This window comes from Oncorhynchus clarkii, chromosome 1 (assembly GCF_045791955.1).
Source record: "Oncorhynchus clarkii lewisi isolate Uvic-CL-2024 chromosome 1, UVic_Ocla_1.0, whole genome shotgun sequence".
NCBI classification, from domain to species: domain Eukaryota; kingdom Metazoa; phylum Chordata; class Actinopteri; order Salmoniformes; family Salmonidae; genus Oncorhynchus; species Oncorhynchus clarkii.
The window spans coordinates 42859528-42882915 of NC_092147.1; the positions used below are offsets into that span (position 1 = coordinate 42859528).

The 23388-nt window shown below is 42.5% G+C and overlaps 1 protein-coding gene across 1 annotated transcript in view; it reads left to right on the forward strand.

The window, feature by feature from the left end:
- Positions 1-23388, forward strand: part of LOC139407372 (chromatin remodeling regulator CECR2-like) — a 66349-nt gene that overhangs the window by 15895 nt on the left and 27066 nt on the right. The window contains exons 2-7 of the mRNA XM_071151100.1: positions 16778-16872; positions 18421-18604; positions 18871-18998; positions 19416-19496; positions 19655-19713; positions 20023-20183. Of these exons, the coding sequence (XP_071007201.1) occupies positions 16778-16872; positions 18421-18604; positions 18871-18998; positions 19416-19496; positions 19655-19713; positions 20023-20183 (708 nt within the window). The remainder of the gene's footprint in view (positions 1-16777; positions 16873-18420; positions 18605-18870; positions 18999-19415; positions 19497-19654; positions 19714-20022; positions 20184-23388) is intronic.

Below are 23388 nucleotides of genomic sequence, written 5' to 3' on the forward strand. Positions count from 1 at the left end.
TGCTTAATGATCCACACCCAGGGTGCTCTGCTGTCTGCATGGCAGTGAGCACAGCCCAGGAAAGATCTGCCCAGCCACCTGTCACAACTGGCCCTGACATTGACTGCAATGAAAATCAGCCGGAGTCCCTACTTGATCGATGGGAATCAGCAATTTGCTAAGTGTGTATGCCTCTGGTTTGCCTATGGTCATTTCCGTTTAAAAAGACCCATGAGCACCAACATGTGAAGTTTATGTGAGCATGTCAAATCTGGTGTCAAATGAAAGATAATTTCTTATAAATATAGTCTCTTAAGGCATATCCATTTTTCAAATTTTCCATCCTACAAATTTGGAATAAGTAAAGGCTTTGATTTCTGGTCAAGCAGCTGGAAAATGGGTCTTAGACAACATCTGCCAGAAAGTTGTTAAAAAGCAATTAGAAATTCATAAATACCCCTGCCAACTAGTATCAGCATTTGTAGTTTTGGATAAATGTTTCTGCCTTCTGTAAGTTTAAGAAATGTTGCCTCCTTTACGTAATGTTGTAATTCCTCTCCCTCATGAGGGAGGATAATGAAAGTTTGTACGGCTAAGTTGTTACTTCTATCAGTTTGTTAGTGTTTTTACTGATATCAATCTTTATGAATTAGTAAGTGATTAAAACAACAATTCCGTTGCCAAATGGATCATGGAATTTCCCGAAAAATCTGTAATGGAATTTCTGCAATCGAATTCGCCACAAAGGGAATTCATAGTAGTTACAAACCACAGTTGGCTTCACAAGTTTTGACAGTACATCTCAGTAAAGAAAAGTAGAATAGAGTACACTATAATGAACTGAACTATACTATACTCTACTTTACTGTACTGAAACCTGCTGTACTGCTCTCTGTCCAAATTTGTGAAACACAGATGCCTATGATAGGTTCAGAATTGGTCGGGACCAACAAATGTAGTCTTATTTGGGGGCAGAGCGCATTAAAATAATAGCCAGTGTGTAGAATAATACCCATTGTAGGTGAAAAAGTCCAATACCGTGGAATTACCCTTATGTGTTGTATGGTAAAGTAGCAGTAGAAGATAATTCACATGTAGAAGAGAATTCACATGTAAACAGTCCAGTCATTGTTTTCAGGGGCCAAATGGAGACCATAACCAGGTAGCACAGAGGGCATAATGTTAAATGTGGCAACATTGCTCCGGGGCTTCACAGCTTGCTGCAGTAAGTGCAAGATGGGGGGACCCATCACAAGTTCCAACAAACTCATTATGCATCCGGATAGGTGGTATGCAGGCAAGGAATCCGTCTTATTTATCTATCTTCTCAAGGTCAGCTATGCAACTGACTTCTCTCGATGCTCTCCAGAACGAATGCATGGCACATCCTGAGGATGTGAGGGCGTCTTCCTGTGTTATGGTGTGTGCTTTGCTGCGTGTCGTGTGGGAGGGGAGGGTTGAGTGTTGTCAGTTGATGGCTCCTGGAGGAGAGTGGGGGGAGGTAAGTGAGAAGATAAGAGCCTTCACACAACGCAGATAGGCCTCCCCTCCCCCAACTCCCTCATCTAACTGCCTGCTTGAACTCCTGGAGCTGTAAACGGCACTGGCATGGAAAGCGTCTGGTGTGAGGCTCTTCAGAGAGGCCAGCCTTGATACCTCGGCCTCTCTGGGTCTGCTAGAGCTCTGGGGCCGCCAGATACAGCCCCAGCGGCAGGGCTTATCACACCAGGCTTTCTCTCCTTCACAGATATGGATTAGGCCACACATCGTCGTTGGGACACGAGCAATGATTGGGAGAACTGGGTGCGACTATATTATAATTTTGTTAATCTTAAAATGCACCTACCATGCTTCTCAGACTTTTCTGTTGATGAGAGGATCAGGCTTGTGACTGACTGAGCACTTGTCCTGTTTTCTCTGTAGTTTGGTCATGTTGCAGATGACCAGTCCCAGGAGGAGGGGGGGGGGGGGGGCTCTCTAAATGGGAAGTGGTCTTTGACCCCGGGCTTCCCTGGCTCTACCTGGGGTATCTGCCGGCCTGTGGAGCAAGGAGCTCTGGGCCCTTTGTGCTCAGTTCCAGCCAACCTGCTGTGTTAACCCACCACAGAGGCCCTGTTTACACAATCAGCAAATGTTTGTGAAGCGTGTGTGTGTTTTTCTCTCTGACCAAAAGGCTTGTGGTGGGGTTAGCCCATTGTTGACAGGAAATATGTATTGTGTTACATGTTATGACAGTTCTATGGACCCATGACTGTAAGTCGCTTTGGATCAGGGATGTCAAATTAATTCCATGGAGGGCTTTGTGTGCTTTTTTTTTTTTTTTTTTCCTTTCAATTAAGTCCTAGACAACCTAGTGAGGGGAGTTCCTTACTAATTAGTGACCTTTAATTAATCAATGAAGTACAAGGGAGGAGCGAAAAACTTTAGATACTCGGCCCTCCGTGGAATGAGTTTGTCACATGTGCTTTGGATAAAAGTGTCTGCTAAATGGCATATATTATGCCGCTGATTTGCTCATGGCAGAGCCTGGGGTTCCTCTGCTGTGAGTCAGAATTCCGGACGCCAACCTCTGACCCTGTAGTCCAGGTGTGAAGCTTCAAGTGACCCCAAATAAATAGCTGTCCAGGAGAAAAAAATCCTATTACAAAATAATGCTTTTTAGCCTATTCATTGATGGAAATGCATTTGAGTGGTCATACTTATCGGTCTTTAGGTTAATTTGTGGGAATGTGCATCTCTCATTTCATGAATTATTCGATACCCATCTAGAAACATGGGCTGCGATACAATACAGGAATGATATGTTTTACTTTGAAGCGATTTTGTTTTGATTAGGGGAAAGAAGTGATCCAATACAGTGCTATACTATTCGATGCGCTAAAATGTTTTGCATGGACATTTTCCATTTATATATGTAAAATCTGCTGCTAATGGGAGCTCAAGAGCTGTGCCTCTGAGCTGGGATGACTTCTCTAAACTGTGTGTGTGTGCACCTGACCTGAGCCAAAGGGCAGACTGAGCATCTACCATCCCACTATCATCTTAGGGGTGAGGACAATTTTGTGCCTCCCTGCCTACTTTATATCTGAAATCACCCACTGATTAACGTGTCATTTTTGCAGATTAAACATGTTTTGAGCTAGTACTATGTCAATATTTATATTCAGTTGAAGTCGGAAGTTTACATACACTTAGGTTGGAGTCATTAACTTGTTTTTCAACCACTCTACAGTTTGTTAACAAGAAACTTGTCCTAACCGACTTGCCAAAACCACATCTACTTTGTGCATGACACAAGTAATTTTTCCAACAATTGTTTACAGACAGATGTTTTCACTTATAATTCACTGTATCACAATTCCAGTGGGTCACAAGTTTACATACACTAAGTTGACTGTGCCTTTAAACTGTTTGGAAAATTCCAGAAAATGATGTAATGGCTTTAGAAGCTTCTGATAGGCTAATTGACATAATTTCAGTCAATTGGAGGTGTATCTGTGGATGTATTTTAATGCCTACCAGTGCCTCTATGCTTGACATCATGGGGAATTCAGCCAAGACCTCAGAAAAAAAATATTGTAGGCCTCCACAAGTCTGGTTCATCCTTGGGATCAATTTCCAAACGCCTGAAGGTACCACGTTCACCTGTACAAACAATAGTGGGACCACGCAGCCGTCATACCGCTCAGGAAGGAGACACGTTCTGTCTCCTAGAGATGAACGTACTTTGGTGTGAAAAGTGCAAATCACTCCCAGAACAACAGCAAAGGACCTTGTGAAGATGCTGGAGGAAAAAGGTACAAAGGTATCGATGTCCACAGTAAAATGAGTCCTGTATCGACATAACCTGAAAGGCCGCTCAGCAAGGAAGAAGCCACTGCTCGAACCTATAGAAAATTTAATGGCAGAACTGGAAAAAACTACAAACCTGACTTCGTTACACCAGTTCTGTCAGGAGGAATGGGCCAAAATTCACCCAACTTATTGCTTGTGGAAGGCTACCCAAAACGTTTGACCCAAGTTAAACAATTTAAAGGCAATGCTACCAAATACTCATTGAGTGTATGTAAACTTCTGACCCACTGGGAATTTGATGAAAATAAATAAAAGCTGAAATAAATCATTCTATCTACTATTATTCTGACATTTCACATTCTTAAAATAGTGGTGATCCTAACTAACCTAAGATGGAGGATTTTTACTAAGATTAAATGTCAGGAATTGTGAAACTGAGTTTAAATATATTTGGCTACGGTGCATGTAAACTGTAATAGCATGGCATTTCACCAATTTCATTTAATGTAGCTTTTGGATTTTAACTGGTCTCAAAACAGAATTGTTTGTAATTTTACGGAGAACTTCCCCTGCACTCACCTATGCCTAAATGATTGCTGTCCTTCATGAAATTACCCTGTTCAATGAAAAATGACCAAATACTGACTGTTTTTAAAGCAAAACTACCTAAACTATTTCTTAAGGTGAACAATCCAAAATAAAATCTGAATGATTGAAAACCCCCCAGTGAGCAGTTTGTGTTGCGTCTGCTCCAGTAGACTACACGATTCAGATAAAACACTATATTCTACAGTACATTTGGTAACGATGACCCTGCAAATTACATTGGTTGTCACTCAACTAATAAAGTCCATGATTTGACATTGCGTAAGCCATTTTACAAGCATCTGAATGAAGCTATATGAATGGTTTATTAGAACAGGCCTAGGTCTCGCTGGCGAGAGCAGCTGTGCCTCCAGCACTGTGCGCTTAGTTATCTAACAGTCATATGCAGTTACATGCATAAAATGTCTAGGCTACTGAACCGAAGTAGAGGACTCATAATTTCAGTCACAAAATGAGAGGTATTTTCAGGAATGAGACGATGAGTAAAAAACATTAGTGGAACCGGTAATTCATAACATTTAAATCGATGACCAATGCATGCTTAATTTGGGCTCCCGTGGAATTGTTATCCTGAGTAATTTGCATAATTTAGTGGAATTTAATTGGGGCGTGCACCTTCGTTAGTCCTTTATGAGTCTTATTTGTCACATGTGCACGTCATGCAAATAAAGAGCCTAGTTTGAGCTGAAAGTCTGGTCAGACGGCGTGAGGTGCTGCTACAGCTCCTGTTGCTGCTGGAGTGTAATGTGATTTTTATAAGCCCAATCAGTGCAATAATTCTATATCTACATTATTTTAAAAAAGGGTTACTATTTTTATTTCTCAACTGGTAATCGAAGCGCGCCTCCCATTCACCATTCAAGTGCTTAGGCAACGGTAGGCAGGCTTCAGGGCATCACACCACTTTGGAATGTGAGCTGAAAGCATAATGCCTTTTTGAAAATGTATACTTAATTGTGTGAAACCTTAACATTTTACTTAATGTTATGAGGCATTTCTTACCTTGCTTCAAAGTAGCTGAGACAAAATCCTCTTATTATAAAAGTGGAGGCAATTATTTAATAAAGACTTCCATAGGCCATTGAAACCAGTAGCCTATTTCTCATGTTCTACTGGTTTTCAAATCAACTTTTTGTTATTGTCCAGTAGCCAAAGTCCCAATATTAGTCATATTAGCAATCGAAACTGCTGGCATGTGCAGTGCGCTTTTGACAATTATGTTTTTTGGCTGGTTTGTCCTCGGCGTTTCGCCTGCCATATCATTTTAACAGTTTGAGACTTTAGAGTGTTTTCTATCCATATCTACCAATTATATGCATATCTTAGCTTCTGGGCCTGAGTAACAGGCAGTTTACTTTGGGCACGCTTTTCATCTGGATGTGAAAATACTGCCCCCTACCCAAGAGGTTAATCGGGCTATATATATAATTTTTCTATTTATATGTATGACAATTACAACAATACTGAATGAACACTTATTTTAACTTAATATAATACATAAATCTATTTAGTCTCAAATAAATAATGACACATTTTCAATTTGGTTTGAATAATGCAAAAACAGTGTTGGATAAGGAAGTAAAAGTGCAATATGTGCCATGTTAAAAAAAGCTAATGTTTAAGTTCCTTGCTCAGAACATGAGAACATATTAAAGCTGGTGGCTCAATATACCCAGGTAAGAAGTTTTAGATTGTGGTTATTATAGGAATTATGATGTGTCGACTATATCTCTCTCTACCATTTGTATTTCATATACCTTTGACTATTGGATGTTCTTATAGGCACTTTAATATTGCCAGCCTAATCTTGGGAGTTGATGGGCTTGAAGTCATAAACAGCGCTGTACTTCAAGCATTGCTAAGAGCTGCTGGCAAACGCAGGAAAGTGTTTGAATGAATGCTTACGAGCCTGCTGCTGCCTACCACCGCTCAGACTGCTCTATCAAATGTCAAGTCATAACTTAATTATAATCTAATAAACACAGAAATACTGTGTCATTAATATGGTAAAATCCGGAAACTATCATTTCGAAAACAAAATGTTTATTCTTTCAGTGAAATACGGACCTGTTCCATATTTTATCGAACGGGCGGCAACCCTAAGTCTAAATATTGCTGTTACATTGCACAACCTTCAATGTTATGTCATAATTAGTAAACAGTTAGGAATGAGCCAGGCAGCCCAAACTGAACGCAAGAGAAGTGACACAATTTCCCTAGTTAATATTGCCTGCTAACATACATTTATTTTAATTAATTATGCAGGCTTAAAAATATATATACTTTTGTGTATTGCTTTTAAGAAAGGCATTGATGTTTATGGTTAGGTACGTTTTTGCAAAGATTGTGCTTTTTTTCGGTAATGCACTTTTGTTAAATCATCACCCGTTTGGCGACGTTGAAGTAGGCTGTGATGCGGTGCCTGTTAATTAGCTTGTCCTGCGTTGCACATAAATTAACTACACATGGTTGATATTACTAGGTTAACTGGTGATTATGTGAAGATTTTTTTTTTTATATAAGAAGTTTAATGCTAGCTAGCAACTCACCTTGGCTCCTTACAACCACAAGGTCCTTTTGTCGCTGCACTCGCATAACAGGTGGTCAGCCTGCCGCGCAGTTTCCTCGTGGATTGCAATGTAATTGGAGTCCAAAAATGCAGATTACTGATTGTTATGCTAACTTGAAATCGGCCCTAATTAATCAGCCATGCCGATTTAATCGGTCAACCTCTATTCTACACGGAACAAAAATATAAACACAAAATGTAACGTGTTGGTCCCATGTTTCATGAGATGAGATAAAAATGTTCCATAAGCACAAGCTTATTTCCTTCAATTGTGTGCATATATTTATTAACATCCCTGTTAACTTCTTTGTGACGGGGGGGCAGTATTGAGTAGCTTGGATGAATAAGATGCCCAGAGTAAACTGCCTGCTACTCTTTCCCAGATGCTAATATATGCATATTATTAGTAGTATTGGATCGAAAACACAAACACAAGTTTCTAAAACTGTTTGAATGATGTCTGTGAGTATAACAGAACTCATATGGCAGGCAAAAACCTGAGACACATCCAACCAGGAAGTGGGAAATCTGAGATTTGAAGTTTCATTTAAGTGATTGCCTATCCAATATGCTGTGTCTGTGGCCAGATTGCACTTCCCAATGCTTCCAGCAGATGTCAACAGTCTTTAGAAAGTTGTTTTAGACTTCTATTGTGGAAGGGGGTCGAATAAGAGCTGTTTCAACAAGTGGACTAGGCTGTGGCCAATCAGTTGTTTACTGTGCGCGCCGTGCCTTCGTTTTCCTCTAATGAATACGCTATTGTCCGGTTGAAATATTATTGAAGATTTATTATAAAAAAGACCCTAAGAATTGGTTGTATCGTTTGACATGTTTCTACAAATTGTAATGGAACTCTTGACTTTTCATCTAGATTTTGCACTTGTGCCTTTGGAATAGTGAACTAAACGCGCGAACAAAACGGCGGTATTTGGACATAAATATGTACGTAATCGAACAAAACAAACATTTCTTGTGGGAGTCCTGGGAGTGAATTCTGATGATCTGCAAAGGTAAGTGAAGATTTATAATGCTATTTATGACTTTTGTTGACTCCACAATTTGGCAGGTAACTGTATGGCTTGCTTTTGAGCCTGAACGCTGTTCTCAGATTATTGAATATTGTGCTTTTGCCGTAAAGCTTTTTTGAAATCTGACAGTGGTTGCATTAAGAACAAGTTTATCTTTAATTCTATGTAAAATATGTCTCTTTCATCAAAGTTTATGATGAGTATTTCTGTTATTTGATGTGGCTCTGCAATTTCTCCTGATTTTTTTTGGAGGCATTTCTGAACATGGTGCCAATGTAAACTGAGGTTTTTGGATATAAATATGAACTTGATCGAACAAAACATACATGTATTGTGTAACATTGAGTCCTGGGAGTGTCATCTGATGAAGATCGTCAAAGGTTAGTGATTAATTTGATCTATATTTCTGCTTTTTGTGACACCTCTCTTTGGTTGGAAAATGGCTGAATGCTTTCTGTGACTAGTTGCTGAGGTAACATATGTTCTGCTTTCGTCAAAGTCCTTTTGAAATCGGACACGGTGGTTGGATTAACGAGAAGTGTATCTTTAAAATGGTGTAGAATACTTGTATGGTTGAGGAATTTATATTTATGAGATTTCTGTTTTGAATTTGGCGCCCTGCAATTTCACTGGCTGTTGGCGAGGTGGGAGGCTAGCGACCGGAAAGGTGTGGCATATCAAGAAGCTGATTAACCTCTTTCAGCTAGGGGACACTATTTTTATGTTTGGAATAATAACATTCCCAAAGTAAACGGCCTATTTCTCGGGTCCATATGATAGAGTATGCATATAATTGACAGATTAGGATAGAAAACAGTCTGAAGTTTCCAAAACTGTCAAAATATTGTCTGAGTATAACAGAACTGATATTGCCAGGGAAGTGGCTTCTATTTTTAAAGCTCCATGTTCCATAGCCTGCCTTCGCTCCATTTAAAGGGATATCAACCAGATTCATTTTCCTATCACTTTCTCAGGGTGTCAACAGTCTTTAGATATAGTTTCAGCCTTTTATTTTGAAAAATGAGCGAGAAATATAACATTGCGTAGTGGATAGCTGGGTGTTCGCATGAGTTTTGCTTGCGCAACAGTGGGGCAGCCATTGTCTCTATCTCTTACTGAAAAAGAGACAGTACCGGTTGATATATTATCGATTCTATATTTTAAAAACAACCTGAGGATTGATTATAAAAAATGTTTGCATGTTTCTGTGGACATTACGGATACTATTTGGAATTTTCGTCTGCGTTGTCGTGACCGCTCGAGCCTGTGGATTTCTGAACATAACGCGCCAAACAAACGGAGGTATTTTGGATATAAAAATTATCTTTATGGAACAAAATGAACATTTATTGTGTAACTGGGAGTCTCGTGAGTGAAAACATGCGAAGATCATCAAAGGTAAGCGATTCATTTGATTGCTTTTCTGATTTTCGTGACCAAGCTACATTGATGCTAGGTGTTCATAAAATGTTGTCTAGTGATCGATAAACTTACACAAATGCTTGGATTGCTTTCGCTGTAAAGCATATTTTCAAAATCTGACACAACAGGTGGATTAACAAAAAGCTAAGCTGTGTTTTGCTATGTTGCACTTGTGATTTCATAAATATATATATATATATATTTTTAATGTGGCGCTCTGCAATTCAGCGGTTGTTGATGAAAATTATCCCGCTAACGGGATGGGTTGCGCCAAGAAGTTAAACAGTATGATCATTACATTCTTAATTCTATTCTTTTACGTTTAGTGTGTTTTTTTGTGTGTGAATTGTTAGATGCTACTGCACTGTTGGAGCTAGGAACACAAGCATTTCTTTACACCTGCAATAACATCTATTAAATATGTCTGTGACCGATTTTGACAAGTGCACCTTGTGCTGGGGACAATAAAAGGCCACTCCTAAAATGTGCAGTTTTGTCACAGAACACAATGCCACAGATGTCTCAAGTTTTGAGGAAGTGTGCAATTGGCATGCTGACTGCAGGAATGTCCACCAGAGCTGTTGTGAGATAATTTAATGTTCATAAGCTGCCTCCAATGTCGATTTTAAGAAATTTGGCAGTACGGCGAACCGGCTTCACAACCGCAGGCCACTTGTAACCACCAGAGCAGGACCTCTACATTGGGCTTCTTCACCTGTGGGATCGTCTGAGACCAGCCACCCGGACAGCTGATGAAACTGTGGGTTTGCACAACAGAATCATTTCTGCATAAACTGTCTCAAGGAAGCTCATCTGCATGCTCGTTGTCCTCATCCTGGTCTTGACCTGACTGCTGTTTGGCGTTGTAACCATCATCAGTGGATAAATGGCTCACCTTCGATTGGCACTGGCACACTGGAGAAGTTTGCTCTTCACGGATGAATCCCAGTTTCAACTGTAACGATCAGATTACGTTGTGTGGGTGGGTTTGCTGATGTCAATGTTGTGAATAGAGTGCCCCGTGGTGGTATGGTAAGGGCAGGTATAAGCTGGGGACAAGGGACACAATTGTTTAATCAATGGTCATTTGCACAGAGATACTGTGACAAGATCCTGAGGCCCATTGTCGTGCCATTCATCTAACACCATTAAATAATGTTTCAGCATGATAATGAATGGCACTGTCACAAGGATCTGTACACAATTCCTGGAAGCTGAAAATGTCCTTTCTTCCATGGCCTGCACACTCACCAGACATGTCACCCATTGAGCCTGTTTGGGATGCTCTGGATCAACGTGTACGACAGTGTTCCAGTTCCCGCCAATATCCAGCAACTTCGCACAGAGGATTGGTACAACATTCCACAGGCCTCAATCAACTGATTCAATTGATTGATTTACTAATATAAATTTGAAGTCAGTAAAATCTTTTAAATTGTTGTGTTTTGTGTTTTTGTTCAATGTAGTTGCAGTATGGGATTCACAGATAAATATTTGCCAGCTAGGTATCTTAACTTAATAGTTAACTGTCTAAAATGTGCTAAATGCTCTGGATCAATAGGTTTACTGTCTGTTTTGTGCACGCAGCAAACCAAGAGTAGCATTTGAGTTACTTGTATAACTTTATGCGCTGGGATGTGTACCCTGAAAATACTTGTTCCAATGCGCTTATTAGCATTTAGTTATTCTCTTTGATTTTACATGTGCTCTTTAGCATTGCTAACCGCCGGATTACAATAGCGCCCCCTATGTTCAGTCCCGGTACTACCGAATAGCCTGGTATGGCACAAGGTCGGTTTGACAATCCGCCCAAGCCTCGTGTTTTCCCGCCAATTGCATTATGGAATGAACATTCACGCGTTGCGGCCTGCCATATGCATGTTGCGGTGCAGCTATAATGTAATGTAATTTTTTTTGCAACATTTTAAGCCAGAGTCACAACATTTGAGTCAAGATCACTTTCAGTCAAAAAGCAACCCGAGATCTACCGCTCAGATGTTCTTTTTTTTTTAACGTGCCTGACAATGTAACAGTAACCTAATTAAAAACAGTTATGTAGGGATAATATTTGTGCAGAAGGCTTAATACGTTATCACAGCATATTGGCTATATGCCTGCCAATATTGTTCTTCAGACCATATTATATTTCAAATCTTGAGTTTTGGTAACAAAGTGAATCACTCGGTGTAGCAGTTGAGGCACAGCTGAGCATAAATTAAAATTTGCTTTTTTATTTTACAGGACTGATGGTGCTTTCAAGACAAATGGGAACCCGGGGGAGGGGAGAAACTAGGTCAAATCATGATGTCAGTGATCTTTAGGTCAGAAGGTCGGTGCTCTAGAAAGAGTTTGACCATTCAAAAAACAATTTTCCCAGGCATTAGTCTCAGCGGAGGGATGTAGAGCTCAACAGATCAAAAACATAAACTCACTCGTAAAAACAGCAGCTCTTAGACTGTCATTGAACACCGCAATCTCTGGTCATGGTTTTTAAAGTTATGAAATCTCAAGTAGACTATCAAACTTTGCTGTGGCTAGGTCATGGAATCTGTAGTCACTGGTATATGAGCTATCCGATTTGGCCAGCGATCTCCTGGTCCTCCGGGTAGGCAGGGTTTGTCTTTTCAGACAAATGAAATAGTTCACAATGGGAACATTTGCCTACCTGGTGCACATGGCTTCTGAATCCAGTACACCTACCGCCAACAGCGCAACATACATTCTAATGGAGTGGACGTCTTTTGTCCATTGGCTTTTCTACAGAAATGTTTGGTGATCGACTAGGAATGCCTTGAAGGTAGATTGTGATCGACCGGTTGGTGACCACTGTTGTTAAGGTTCTGATCTGTTGCATCAGCCTCGATGCTTTTTAAAGTTATTTTGATGTACTGGTTGTATACATTTGGGATCTGTCCCAGAGTTTGTTTGGAATAAGCTATTTTATTTTCCACACAGAACGACAAGCTGACCAGTAGAATAGGTAAACTTTTCTATGGGAGACATTAGATTGAAATAGGCTAGTGATTTTGCTGTTGGCTGAGCAAGAACATTTGGTCAATTATTCTAAAATCATGATGCGCATCGGAATTCGGTAAGTGGCATGTTAAGATGAATTACGCCGTGGGTGGACGCCATAAGGTTACGCACCCAATGCTTCCTGTCAAATGTCCAGCTCCACCCTGACACTCGCACACTCTCATTACTCCTCACTCTCATTTCCACTCTCCTGCTCTGACAGTGAGCCAGGCCAGCTACACTACCCTACCCTCAGTTTAGCAAGCTACAGCAGAGCCACTGACAGGCCTGAGGGGGTTGAGTGCTTTAGAGGATGTAACACACCTTTGACTTAGCATTGACTCACCCTCCAATCATCCTTCAAGCATTTGACTCACTTGAGGAGTGTTTACCAGCCTGTTGTCTAGTGCCTCGTGATAAGTCTGTCAACCCTCTGAGATTTGGACAAAGATGGAGATGGGCATATCTTTGTCTTAGACCATGGATATCTGTACCATGCACAGATCATCGGGACATTTGCGGTCGCGCGCTTCGGGGAGCGAGGCGTGTCCTCACTTTGTATTTGCGGGGATCTGTGTGAGCTCCTTGCATGAGCGCTGCAGTGAGTGTCCCTCACGGCCCTTAATAAAGCTGTGTGTGTGCTTATTTTTTAAATTTTTTTACGGTGAGTCCACAGAGGGATCTCCGCCATGCTGGGCACACACCACATTAATTCCAATCCTTTGCCATCTGAGCTGCCGAGTGGCACTTCAAAGGTGGAGTCGGGTGGTGTTAATCCAGGGCTGCTCCACTGGACTGGGCCCCGGCTCTCCCAGCCGGCCCCAGGTTTGAAGTGTGATCAAAGTGCAGCCTGCCCCTGATTGATGGGCCCTCTCTGGCCCAGGGGCTGGCTGTCAGGGGACCAGGAAGTGCCAGGAAGCGTGACACGGGATCTCAATGTCCTCCTGTCGACAGGAAGGGGGAGACCAGATCAGAATCAAGAGTCCTCCATGATAACCCTTACATACTGAAATGGGGGAAGAGCCTACAAACTTACTGTAAGGGTCATCATGGAGGATTGTTGGTTCTGGTCTCCCCCTTGTCGACAAGAGGACACTGAGATAATGTCACTCTCCCTGGCACTTCCTGGTCTCCTGAGACATGGGCACAGACTTTTGTTCACAAGCCTGTACACACACACTTTTACACTCTCTCTTTCCCAAGGCTACACACAAGTTTTTGTTATTGCACATGTACACATACTGTACCTGTGCTATCATAACACTGTGAGCGTATCTGTTGAAAGAGCCCCATGTTCTATGACGGAAATGGCACTGAGGCTAGAAAAGTGCCTTTTTGATTGGGTGGTTGATGCACATGTGCGCATCGCAACTGCACACATGTACACACAGCCACACTATCAGTTAGGGCTTTTACAGTGACCGTATTACCGCCGCACCGGCGTTCACGAGTCATGACTGCAGTAAAATTCCAGATGACCGTTTAGTCACGATAACTAGGTCTCCAAGCTCTGATGCTGCTGATGGTCATTAGTAGCCGACCAAACTTGCTAACCTCCTGGTACTCCGCACTCTATTGTCCCTCTAATCACTCTGACATAAATGCAAATGTTTTAGAAAATCAAATCACTTCATGAGTTCATGTTGCACAACATTTCTATAGGCTATGCATTTGTGTGAGAACCGTTTTGATGGCCTCTATTAAAAAGAGGATCCCATCACCTTTCTATAGGCTAGGCCTGCTATATTTATTTCTCACACAAGAATAGGTTAACTTTTGCACTATGGAGGATGTAGATTGACAGGCTAGTGCTTTTGCTGTTTGTTAGGCCTTCTCATCTAGTTGTCTGACAAAGTAGGCTAAATGTGGACAGTTCTAATATCTATCTTCAATATGCGCCTTGAAAGTTGATAAGGACATGCGCAATTGCATCCCCGACATGTTGATCTTCACTTGTAGCCTACTATTTAGTTGAGATGCCTGTGAGAAGGACTTGATCACGTGACGGGCAATGGCTAATAAGAATCTAGATATCTGAGAGCCATGTGAGTGAGAGGTGATTCTGCACATAGCAGCCGGGAGAAGTTAATTATAATTGTTATATTCAGCCCCTTTAGCCTCAAAAGTCATGGAATTTTTTAGGGGGTGTTACGCCACACAAGGGAATGCTGCCGGGAAATTCAAGGCCTGGTGAGAAAATTATCAAGTGCTTGTCAAATTGTGAATGAGAGACTGATGAAGTGTGTACAGCCTGCACAACAAACAAATCAGAGCTCATGCCTTTTCCTGCAACTTTTTTCTGATCATCTTTAGTCACCACAACATGCAGCCTTAGAATGTATTAAAGATCTAAACCTATCCCGTTTGGAGAAGATATTCTCCTTTCTATTTTATTCAGCTATGTCCAACGGTGTTCTTCATAATAAAAATGCCATTAAATACTAAGCAAATCTTGTCTGCTAAATGAACCAGTGTAGCCCACAGCCGTAAGGCATAACCATATCGGGGCCTAACATAAGGACAACTGTGTGCTTTTCTGTTCTTCTGAAATAAACTACATCTCCTTCATATAATGTTTCTTTAGACCTGTCAAAAATAACTAAAGTATTTATTGTGATGGTGTAGGCTATATTAAATGGAAAAGCTACATTTTTAAAACATCTAAATCCAAAGGTCTGCGTCAGTGGCTTGTAGGTTATGCGTGGACGCCAGGAGATGCTAAACGTGTTTATGTTAATTGACAGTCAATTACCCTGAGACGAGCAAATATTTGCTTAACAATCACCTGCTGACAAAATTGAATGACCCCCACAGCCCTACTCCCAGGAGCTAACCATGTTATTGTAGATTCTGTCCCACTAGTTCCAGGCACTCCCAGGGTTGTGAGCTTCCCCCTCCCAGGCTCTTCATATTAAATTATTCTCTAGATCCTTTAGAATCTTTCTAATTTGCCACTGTAAGCAGATTGATCAATAGCTTTTTTGCCATTAAAATGTGCTCAAGAAGCTTAATGAACTCTGTTTTGAATAATAGGACTTGGCGATAATCAGCCCAGGCAGCCCCTCTTGCATGCTTCTGTTGCAGCACCAACCAGTCCTGAGTAGCTGTAGTTTTTACCCCAAAGCAGATACATCATCTTATCCTGTTTTTCAACCCCTCCCTCCCTCCATTTTTCATCCTGCTGACTGTTGACTCCTGTCTTCTGTGCCTCTCCACAGCCGGGAGGTGTGGAGACTGACCCCCAGTGACCCGGCACTCACCGTTTCTCTAGAGAGGGGCAGCAATCTGCAGGCTGCACAATGAAATGGGCCTCCTTGCCCTTGAGTTTATTCTGGACTGTCAACATGCTTTTTGGGGAGGTGGAGGGGTGATTGTGTTTTATGCAGAGAATTTGGAAGTGAGTTCTTTAGCTAGAGACCTTAGGGGCAGTCAGCTGCAGGCAGATTCCTTTTTAAAGAGGAAGGGCCAATGCTGAAGGGTCGCTTTGCATCTTGGGAAACGGGGGAAGGGGGGTTAAGTGAAATGGACAGTTGGTTGATGGAGCACTTTTCATTAGCATTTTTTGCCCTCTCAGCCTCCCTTGTCTCTCCCCCGCCTCTGCTCTGTAGCCGAGGGCCTTTGGGTATCCCGGGGAGAGAGAGAAGCATGCTGGGTAATGGTGTGTGGTGCTGTGGCCTGGTTGGTCAGCGGCGGAGGGGAGGGCGCGGGTCTGTGCGGTGGCTTTAGTCTCCTGCTGCTGTCTCTCCTTGGCTCTTTGAGGGCCTTTAGAGTTTGCTCTCCCGGTTACTGCCGCTTCATAAGCCCTAAACGGCGGCCACACAATGCCAGGCAGGAGAAGGGTCAGGGTTGAACTTGAACCTCGGCTCCAACCGCTGGCAGAAAGGACTCCTCTGAGAACATGTCAACTAATCCCCCTCCCGCAGCAACTCAAACAGGTCCCCTACGCACAGCCTACCTCATACACACGTTCTGTATGGTTGTTTGTCATGATCAAGAGTGTTAGACGCGTTAGAATACTGCCTAATATTCTGGTCCCCTATGGCTCTCACAATATAAGTTACTAGTTCCAATATCCACACTTCAAACAAGTTTTGCTTCGAGAGCTCCTGTTTCTTTGAAAATGTCAAACTGTGTCTTGGAAGCCCTAAATTCCCATCACCACCTATGGTTTTACTCCAGGGCATCCGTGTCACTCTGGAATCGTAATGCTTTTTTTTAACCTCACCGACCTGTGACTAACACCAACCATTAAATGTTATATGCCGACTTTAAAACTGAGATTTGTGTGTGCCTTTTTAAAAAGTGGATCACCATATAACTCAAAGGTTGACCTCTTGGCTCTGTCTCTCTCTCTGTGTGGTAGGAGCTGGAAGAGGCGCTACAGAAGCAGGACACAGACTTTCTGGCTGATCTCCTCGTCTCACTGCTGCAAGGATGCTACCAGCGCACAGACATCACGTAAGTAGTGCCCCCCGGGTTTCCCACATCCTTTATTCAATCTTTATTTATACGGGAGTTCAATATTCATACTTTTTCTTTCTAGAGAGGGCCTCAGAACTAGGCCTAACTTCTTAGCTCGCCAGCACACAGCAGCACATCTTGTTACCTTCCTTCTAACAGACCAGTCTTGGTGACAACATCCAGGGGCCATATGGGCCTGAAACACGGGAAGTTTGAGTCACAAACCCTGTTTAGTAGTGAGCACGTCAGTGTGCACAGCTTGTGTTGAAATCAGCCTTTGCAACTGAGTGAGGCTTCTCACAAAGGAAACTGGGGTTAGGCGGATTTTTCCCTGGGGGGGGGGGCAGTTCCTTGATGACTAAATGTGAGCGAGAGGGAGTGGGAAGAGCAAAGGAAAGTGAAATAAATGTTCCAGCCCTGAAGGGGCCCCCACCCACCACCGCTACCTCCTCTCCTGCTCTTGATCCATCAGCACCACTGGGGTAGGCACCTATCAGCCTGTGACTTGGGAGGGATGTGGGAGGTTAAGGCTGATAGTTTCCACACCCAGGCATGCAGTAACAGGACAACCTGCCTTATTGGACAGGACAGCCGCTGGCATCCCGGGGGTGGATGCTCGGCTCTGGCCTTTCAAAGAGCTGCCCTTTTCATCCGCACGCGTTAAACGCTCTGGCGGAGCTGGGGAGGGGGGTGGGGGTGTTGGCAGAGGAGGAGAAAGGGAGAGATGGGATAGTGGGGGGCCTGCAGCTGTGTGAAAGTGCAAACTGCTCTTTCAAGATAAGCCATTTTTTTTTTCTCCAGTTTTTCTCCTCCTTTCTTTTCTGTTGTTGCATTGGCACTCACCCCTGCCCTGAGCCCTTGTTTCTGTTCGTCTGAGCAGGAACTGAAGGGTTCCAGATTAATCAGACAGATCTGACCCGGAACCAACATTTATTTACCAGCATCCAAAAGAACAATGAAACAAACCCACTCAAGTGCAAAGAAATTGCTGTCTTTTCCCCCTCCTTTTCTCTTCAGAACCACTACGGTATGGCAGCTTGAATTATTTCTTGACTGTCTCTTTCACAATAGACATCCTGTTGAAATTGAGAGGTTATATGCACTTCATTACAAAGCACACTGTAAGGACAAGCATTTGCAAGTGAATGAATAGCGGTGCGCCATATTGTCGGATCCCAAGGACTCTTTAAAGGGCTATGTAGTAGCTTGACAAAAATAACAGCAATTGCCCTATCTCCCAATCAGCTTTTCTTTTGTTGTGTTGATTGGTATCAATACGAAGCACATGTTCCTTTTGACCTTTTGACACAGTAGGCGTTTGAGAATGAATGACTTCTAGTTGAAGAGATGAATGAGTATGTGACATGAATGGGTTAAACAATTAACCTAGGCCTAAATTCTCACATTTTGTATGGGAACCCTTGACTAGTCCACACCAACCAAATTCACTGCAGTAGATCTCTCTGATTTTCTATTACCCACCCCTCCTCACTACTGTATTGTCATACTAGCATATGGGACTAATCACTGTCCCGCCCCTCTTAGTCCCCAGGCGTTCAGCAGTTATCTGGACGACATCATCAACTACCGCTGGGAGCTGGAGGAGGGGAAGCCCAACCCCCTGCGCCAGGGGCCCTTTGAGGAGCTGACCCCGCGCACACAGGTGGAGCTGCTGCACAGGCTGTGTGACTACCGCCTGGACGCCGCAGACGTCTTTGACCTGCTCAAGGTGCTACACACACACCTTGTACCGCAAGCCTGCACCTGTTTTAAACTCCCTTTATTATGACTGTTTCAGAGTTAGCATGGGTAAACGGTCAACTGGGGAAACATGCTTTGGTACCTGTAGTTTTGGTGATTTGTTTTATTGGGATGCGGTTGATGGTGACTGACTTAAAAAAAATAATATATATATATAAGTGCTGTCTAACCTGACATAGTGAATTAAGTGGAACTGTAATATGCATCATTAATCCATGCAATGTTTGATCCCAGGGCCTGGATGCGGACAGCCTGCGCGTGGAGCCGCTGGGGCAAGATGGGAGCGGTGCCCTCTACTGGTACTTCTATGGTACCCGCATGTACAAAGAGGAGCCGGTCAAGAGGAAAGCGGAGCAGCTCGAGTAAGTGGGTTGCACCATCGGGCATCGGCTGTGGACGTTGGATGGTTTTGCTTGCCTGTAATTCACAGAGGTCATAGAATGTGAACACTATGCTGGTATATAACCAGTCAGTTTTGTATCGATTCTCTGATACTCAGTGTATGGTTGTCTGCATTATATTATGTGTTTCTGTGTATATATGCTCTATGGTTTCTGTAAGGCTATGAGGTATGTAATATGTAAACAGTAGCACTTCCTACTGCTAATTCTGTTTTCTAACGAAGGACAAATTGAGCACCAACATAGTAATTACTATGTACCTACTAGCCTGTTAGAGGTTAATCATATGGGTCACTCCAGTAATAGCTACCCTGGTAAAAGGCCTGTGTAATTTAAAGTGTGGTCGGTTATTTGTTTTTCACTCTGTTGTCCCTGTAGTGAAGCCCCTGAGATAAAACCAACAGAGAAGAGGAAAAGGGGAAGACCACCAAAGAAGAAAGTGGAGGAGATCCAGCTAAGGTGAGACCAGCAGCAAACTTTGTCCTTAGTGGTCTCGTGTTCTCTCCACTCTCAAACGTCTCCAGAAACGTTCACCACCTTTATTCCCCAGACCTTGTTCATGCAATGCTTCGGAGTGGATGGTAAATACTGAATGGGCTGGCATGTTGTTTTTTCAGTGAGGTGGAGAGCGAAGTGAAGAAGGAGAATGGACTGGAAGGTCTACACTCAGGCACAGGTGAGAAAAAAGGCAGAGCTATCAGAAACATCTATCTAGATCGACTCCAACTTCTGATATTGATGCTGACGATTGAGACTTGTTTTAATTTTTTATTTAAAAAAAAAAGTTTATTGGTCTTGTACATAGATTTCTATATGTTATCACAGGTGCAGCGAAATGCTTATTTTTCTAGCTTCAACAGTGCAGTCATATCTAGTAATACAATGACCATACACATCCCCTCCCCCTCAGAATGAGCAATATCAGAATGAGCAATGTCAGAGTCCGGAGTATATTGGCCATGATGTTGTCTGTCCGTCCGTCCAGACCGGGAGCGCGGTGCCTGGTCCTTGGTGTGTGACACGGAGGAGCAGTGGGCCAGTCTGGCCGAGAGCATCAGAGACAAAACGTCCCCCCAGGACCGCCACCTCTACCGCATCATCAGCCAGAACTTCCTCCCTGAGATCAGCAGCATGATCGAGCACAAGGTCAGTCAGCTCTCTTCTTAGTCTCCTCCCACCCCCTCCCCTTCTCAACCCATCAATCTTCATTCAGACACTGACTCAGTCAGCTGATGTGCTCTGTAAGGGCATAGCGTCTCAAATGGCTGCCTCCAGGAGGAATTGGGAAATGGAGGCTGTATGGCGCGGCTGCAGGTGTGTGGAGGGCAGACTGGTCTCTGCTTGCCCAGAACACTAGCTTCTGAGCCCCGGGCCCAAAGCTGGACTGTCCAGTCTCTCTCTCATCTGTGGCCCTGTGTGCAGTTTCTGCTGGAGTGACGGTCGAGGCTGGGAGTGCTCATTTGTCGCATGGTTTTTCTTCTGCGGAATGAGTCGCCTCGGAGATTGTTGACACTGTTTTAACTGTTCAAACTCTGCCCTTTTTAATACATTGCATACTCATTTATCTTTTGAGTATACATAGCTAGACAGTAGAGCAGGACCAATATAGATATTTTTTTGTTTGTGCTGATACCAAGGAAGCCGATGGATGATATTTTAGGTCAATATTTTAGGTCGACATCATTAACTTCTTGACGCTACCCATCCCATTAGCGGGAGCATTTTCGTCAGCAACCGCTGAATAGCATAGCCCCACAGTCAAATAATATGACTAAAATATACATATTCATGAAATCACAAGTGCAATATTGCAAAACACAGCTTAGCCTTTTGTTAGTCCACTTGTCGTCTCAGATTATTAAATTATGCTTGACAGCGAAAGCAATCCAAGCCTTTAAGTTTATCGATAGCATAACAAAACATTATGTACAATAAGCATTAAGTAGCTAGGTCACAAATCAGAAAAGCAATCAAATTAATCGTTTACCTTTGATCTTCGGATGTTTTCACTCACGAGACTCCCAGTTACACAATAAATGTTCCTTTTGTTCCATAAAGATTATTTTTATACCCAAAATACCTCCGTTGGTTTGTCGCGTTATGTTCAGAAATCCATAGGAAAGAGCGGTCACGACAACGCAGACGTATATTCCAAATAATATCCATAATGTCCACAAACATGTCAAGCGTTTTTTATAATCGATCCTCAGGTTGTTTTTAAAATATATTTTCGATAATATATCAACCGGGTGTGTAGGTTTTTCAATAACACAGGGAGAAGCAATGGCTGCTTTACTCTGTAGCGCAAAACTCACTCTGAGAGCCCCCACCTATCCACTTACGCAATGTGATCTTTCACGCTAATTTTTCAAAATAAAAGCCCAAAACTATGTCTAAAGACTGTTGACACCTTAGGGAAGCCATAGAAAAGGGAATCTGGTTGATATCCCTTTAAATGGAGGATAGGCATGCATAGGAACAGCGAGGTTTCAAAATAAGAGGCACTTCCTGATTGGATTTTCCTCCTGCAATATCAGTTCTGTTATACTCACAGACAATATTTTTTACAGTTTTGGAAACTTTAGTGTTTTCTATCCTAATCTGACAATTATATGCATATTCTAGTTTCCGGGGCTGAGAAATAGGCCGTTTCAAATGGGTAAGTTTTTTAGCCAAAAACAAAAATACTGCCCCCTACACGCAAAAGGTTAAATAAAAACATTTGATGACAAAAAAGTCATTAATGCATGCATTTTTAAATAAAACAATACATTTGACTTTGTTTTTACCAAACTACATAACAACATTATGGTAATAATTGTATTTGAATGGTAAATCTCTTAATAAACTGGGTAAGTTTAAGATGCATCGGCCTACTCGCAATATAGGTGAATGCATATTCAATAGGAGTGTGTGCATTGAGTTACTGATGTTGTTTTTGCTGATCAGTGGGGTCTATGGTGCTACACATGACAATATGTTTGCCTTTCATGTGGGACCTATTATCCTACTGATCAACAACATTCGCAAAGACTCTTCACTCCAGCATGTCATGCCTGTATGGAATGTCATTATATAGGCACTGTTGTTAGTTTGAGAATATAACAAAACATCTATTCCATGCCAATGGGTCCATCATAATGATTTGTGATCACAGATGCTAATGAAACTAGTATTTTTAGTCACTTTTCGTGATAGGACGCATCTCTGAACAACTCAATTGGCTCGTTCAGCTATCTGTCAAGAAATGGGCGGGTTGTAACTTGATCCTACTGCTACAATTGGATAGACGGAGGTTTTATCGCCGCTCTTTTTCACATCTCGCATATCTCTCCATCGCTCATATCATTTACTTGCTACTATGAGAACTAGCTCAATGGCAATTACATGTTCTACAAAGCCATAAATGTCCATAATATCTAACATGCAGAGCAAGGCTAGAGAAAAAATATGAAACGATTCACGTTTTGTGTGAATGACTCCAATCTGCCCATAGTTTGAAAAGTAAAAAAACACACGCACGCTGATCTACAGCTATCTTGGTCCATAACATGAAAGACTCTTAGGGAGCTAAACCTATTGCCAACCTTTTAATTAGGCATTTTTGAACACTTTCCCTGTTATGGCAATCATCTACTCCAACTATTAATTGTCAATTTACAGTTATGATTGTGGCTGGTCAGATCAGCAGATGGCTTGTTGCCAAAAAATGATAACCAGTTAACTTTAGCTAGCTACGTTGGCCATTAGCTCTTATCTGATATCTTAGCACCATGTTTAGCTACCGAGCTAACACCACAGATGAAAGGGTTAGTTATTGTAATCTTTGCCAACAGGTCACATGGCGATCTGCTTAGCTAGCTTATTAAATGCATGTCCAGGCACGTTGACACAATCCTTATTATGCATTAACACAAACTGAATTCAGATTTACGTAATTCTGTAGTGATCAACGGGACCTCTCGCGTTAGCCATCCCTGTGATCGGGTCCGATAGATACCCAACACAGCCTGCCTGTCCTTGTGGACTGTGACGGTCAAAAGTTTGTTGGCCATTCTGTCGGCATGGGGGTCATTCTCTAATGGTCATCCGATGGTGATCTGTCCTTCACGGCCAGCATGCCTGCCTGGCTGTTATCTATCTGGACATATTCACAGTTCTCAAGCTGCTGAACATTCCCACTGGATGCAGGCTCTGGCAGTACAGAGCAGGCATCTGGGAAGTGTGTGTGTGTGCGCTTTCGCAGCATTATTGTATGAGTGCGCACACAGCCATGGAGACCTCCAGCTCCCGTCCACAGCCCTGGCGGTCACAGCCATTTCGCAGGGCGCTGACGGGAGGCAGGCACTCA